Source organism: Protobothrops mucrosquamatus, unplaced genomic scaffold (assembly GCF_001527695.2).
Source record: "Protobothrops mucrosquamatus isolate PMUCROS unplaced genomic scaffold, P.Mucros_1.0 scaffold925, whole genome shotgun sequence".
Lineage (NCBI taxonomy): Eukaryota > Metazoa > Chordata > Lepidosauria > Squamata > Viperidae > Protobothrops > Protobothrops mucrosquamatus.
The window spans coordinates 14,961-19,518 of record NW_015387176.1 but is presented as its reverse complement, the minus strand read 5'-3'; the positions used below and the strand labels follow the sequence as shown (position 1 = coordinate 19,518).

At 40.0% G+C, this 4,558-nt stretch overlaps 1 protein-coding gene across 1 annotated transcript in view; it reads right to left on the bottom strand.

The window, feature by feature from the left end:
- The window catches only part of SLC6A7 (solute carrier family 6 member 7), a 37,457-nt gene extending 33,196 nt beyond the window's left edge, over positions 1 to 4,261 (bottom strand). Inside the window, exon 1 of the mRNA XM_015819450.1 lies at positions 4,229 to 4,261. Within this exon, the coding sequence (XP_015674936.1) occupies positions 4,229 to 4,261 (33 nt within the window). The remainder of the gene's footprint in view (positions 1 to 4,228) is intronic.
- Between the last annotated feature and the right edge of the window lie 297 nt (positions 4,262 to 4,558).

Sequence of the window (4,558 nt, the reverse complement as noted above, 5' to 3'; positions counted from 1 at the left end):
CCTGGCCTAGGGAGGATTTTATACTGGGTTCATTTTAAGGAATTCGAAATAACACAACTTTAAAATTTGGTTTAATTCGGTTTTACAGGGGGGGATTGTATATATGCCTTTGTTTTAAATATGTTGTGAGCCGCCCTGAGTCCCGTTGGGAGAAGGGCGGGATATAAATTAAATTAAATAAATAAAATAAATAAATAAAATATTTTAAAAATGGGTAATAACAGGGATACAGTTTGCAGGTGAAAGGAACCAGTTCCTGGTTGGCTTAGCACCTGCCGATATGACAAAAAAAAGAGGAAGAAATAGAAAATGGGAGCAAATATGAAAATAATAATAATAGGCAATTGGTAAATATGATGGGAGACTGCAACCTGGTTGCTGCAGGGAAAAGGAAGCTGCTGGATGGCTTCCCTTTCTTTTAGGCTGCAATCTAATGAGGAAGTCAAGGTAGTAGGTGATAAGCCACAGAAACCTGACTGGAAGAAGGAGGGAGCCTATTTCTCACAGCTCTGTTTAGCAGGTTATTACAGAAGGCAGCAAGCTAGAACTAAAAGGCATGAAGCTGAAGTAGCCAGTTCTGTGGAAATTCCATCTTACTGAGCAGTTGCTTAAGTGAATGCCTGTCAATTTTGAGAGCATGCAGGCAAGTTTGAATGGCAAACATACCATAGGGATACTGTTAGTGCCTGCCTTCCTTCCTTCCTTCCTTCCTTCCTTCCTTCCTTCCTTCCTTCCTTCCTTCCTTCCTTCCTTCCTTCCTTCATCGTGAATATTGATGATTTGCAACTTAAAATAAAGCAAGTAAATAGCCCACTATGGAACTCCATGGAACAATAAAACCAATTCATCCTGCTGCCTTGTAGTTTGTCTTTCTTAGCTATCTGCAATGATCTTAAACATGTTATTAGAGCTACTGATCCTGCTCGGTTTCAATCTTCATGTGGAGACCAGGAGCTGGAAAAAGTTTCATGTTCTTCATGACCACCATGAATTTGTCTTAAAAAATAGATATTGAAATTATAGCTTAGTGGGTGCACATGAGCATTCCGAAGAGCAGGAATGTAACTTAAGTTTTATAACTAAAACAGGAGATTTATTTAGAGGAAACACATTATAGGAATCAGCAAAGCTTAGCCCCTAGCTAATCACATCCTCCCACAGGGAGAGAAAAATCAAAGAATGTTGTCCCACTGTATCCATGAAGAATAGGCCAGCATTGGGTTTCTTAACTACCTGGTATGAGGTATTTGCTTTACAAAGGTGATAGAAGGGAGAGTGAAACAAAACATAGGGTCTTCCACTATGAACAGTTTGCTTCTGTTGATGAATTCATTTGGACTCCAAGATTGGGACAGTTCGTAGGGATGTAGCCTCAGCAACAACTTCAGCTTGAAATGTGGTCAGCATAAGATGGCAGCTGTCAACTTTTCCTTGTCCTCCAAGCTATTGGTTGAAATCGGACTAACGTTATGCTTAAGGGAAGTCGCTGGTGCCTTCTTGTGGGTGGAATATAGTCTGTTCTGCACAAGGAACCCATCTGTCTGATAGGCAGAAGAAACCCTGTCTTGGCTTCTTCCAAACTATGGAAGACTCCCTTAAGAGTTGTGCTTGGCCCTCACTTCCTCAGCCTTTAAAAAACGATTCATCTGGCTTCTAATAGTTAATATCATTTTAGAGCCCACCTTGCATATTATCTTTTGTTTTGTGTTTTGGAATATTGTTAAGTGAGTTGAGTGCTCATTTACTTGCTTAGAGAACAATAAATTAAGTAAAAAATGCCTATTAAATATTTATTGCAAATATACTGTCAAGACTCATAACATATCCAAAATCTTAATGTAGCAAGATTTATTTTACCATTATCAAATTACATATATTGTTTTCACTGCATGGGGAATATATTATGTAAACATGTTTGAAGGGTTCGGGTTCCATTTCTGTTTTAAATAAAAGATCCACAAGAAGGTGATCTGGGGCCTTCAAGTTGCCCATCAGTAGTACCATCTGGATAACAGATTGAGCAGGCACACAGGCTACCCAAACATTGTCTTCCCAATATGATGATATGCATGATTATATTTCTATTTATAAGGCAGCAATAACTAAATTTGCATACATGCACACTTACACAAGCTTGCTTTATACAATTTTTATCCTCCTTGTTGGTATATTTTTTTTCTGTTTGCCTTTGGTTGATAGATGTGCCTTAGGATATTTGATGCCTGTATCTGTGTCACCCATGCCCACCGCCAAAGCATGGAAAATTCACATTTTTAAATATCTTACAAATCAGATGGATCATGGCCAGCTGATCTTTTCAAACTGTGCAACTGGGACTGTGGATTTTTCCATCATATTGTACTAGCAAAGTACTGTCTTTGAGGAATGGCTGAGATGATTTATATTCCACATTTGCTTACCCAGAAACAAGATATTCCTTTTACTGCTCTCAAATGCAAGGGGGAGACACCTGTGGAAGAAATTACCATCTTGAATGACACTGAAAAAGAAAAAAGCCTTTCTGTTTTATCAAAGCTTTAGTAAGGCTTGGCTTGGCTTTGCCTACTGCTTACCAGCTCTGTCAGAGAGAAAAAGACAGACTTTTGACACCTATAATCTCTATCCAAAAGATAAGAATCAACCAAGAGATGGATGCTAATCAATATATGTGAGTCTTTGCATTTGGGCTATGCTGCCTTTCAATTGTGTATCTGGACTTCTTCTGAAGTTCACAAGAGATATGGAAATCATTAAGGGGGTACAATTCATTTCAAGGATCAAGTAGATATACGAATTTATAACACTGTGAAATCTTCACTGGCTATGCCCTTGCCGAATTTTGTACAGAAATATATAGCGAACAAATTCTGTCACTCCAGAATTCCAAGGGAGTAATTAACTAATGAAAAACAATCTGGAACAATAGAAATCAAAAACTTCTGTCCATATTTCTATATTTGTAGGTAACAAATTATGTGAAACCAAGCTTGATTCAAGCAGAATCAGATTGAACCAATAACAGATACTGCTTCAGCCTATTATTTAATTATTCTAAGCACTTTGTTCACTTTTTTTTAAACTCTAAACAGTATTCTCCTCTTTTTTCTTCTCTGTCCTATACAAAATGTTTGCCCTACAATAAAACAAGGGGTCTGAAATACCCCGTTGCAACCTTCATAAATCACATTCATCCATAGCCGAACATATTCTCATTGCATAAATTCTCTCAGAAGACTTAAGGAAGAGGCAATAACTTGGAAAGTGCTAGAATCTAAGAAACTACAAAAGAGAAGTTTGAATAATATATATCCCCAAGTTTGTATTATTTTTGGAAATGGACAGAGAAAACTTCTTTTGTCCAGCATGGAAAAGCAGAGTTTTTGTAATGAGTTGGAATCTTCAGCCAACAACATGTTGCAGGTTGGTTCTTGGTGGATCCAGAACTTTTAAGAATTTTTTGGGGGTAAGGGCTAGAAAACAGGAAAGATATCTCTGGATAACAAAACTCAATGCCCCCCCCCAAAAGGAAAAAGCCAACTAGATAATACAGGACCTTCAGGGGTGGGGGGGGGGAGGTAGAGGCAGACTCCATAGGACTCCATAGACCTGCCCCAGTTTTTGCTCTAGCACTTCCCAAAGCAGGCTGAGCACAACACAATAATCCCTTCCACCTCTCTCCCTTATTCCCTATCACAGTGTTCAGTGGCCCTTGTCACATGTTGAATAAAGTGGAGCAAAGGGACAGTAACTGATGCAAACACTCTCTGACCCTCACCCCAAAATCCATTGATTCTAATTCTTGCCCTCCCACCCACCTGCTAATTACCCACATGAGTCACCCTTGTGGAAACACCTGCTGCCTTTTAGAAAAAAGCAGCTGCCTCTAGGGTTGGATGCAGCTGACTCCCTGTGAAATGCAGGTGGATGAGGGAACTTGCTAATTATAAAGGGTGAGACGAAGATTTCATCATGAGAGCCACCCACCCACCCACCTTCATCTGCTGCTATCAATCCAGGAGCAGAAAGCTCTACCCCTCCCAAGGGCAATACAGATTAAATCCTTGGGGATCTGGTTACACACAATAGACCCCTTGCCACGCTTACCTAAAGCTGCTATTCTGTATCTCAAACCCTTTGATGGGAAAAAGCCCCATCTGCTGCAGCTCCTCTCTGCTCCACCTCTGTGGCATCACCTGAAGTGCTCCCAATACAAATTGCAGCCTCTTACCTTTTGAGCATGATGCTTCTGGCTCTTCTGCATGGTAGAGCCTGGTTGCTATGCTCTCCCTGCCTACGTGTGTACTCTCCCTCTTCCACTTGTTCAAGAGATGTCTTCTTCCTCTCTGCACAATGGGAAGGGCATAAAGCAGCATCCAAAACAATAAGGAGATCAATAAATATCCTCTTGGTTGTCTTTTCTGACTCTTTACAGATTGCTGCTTCTTGACTGAGTGTAACTGGCACAGTGAGAAGAGATGTTAACACTCTCTAGAATAAAGCAAAATGAGAGAGTGTGTGTGTGTGTGAGAGAGAGAGAGAGAGAGAGCTGCTGGGAAGG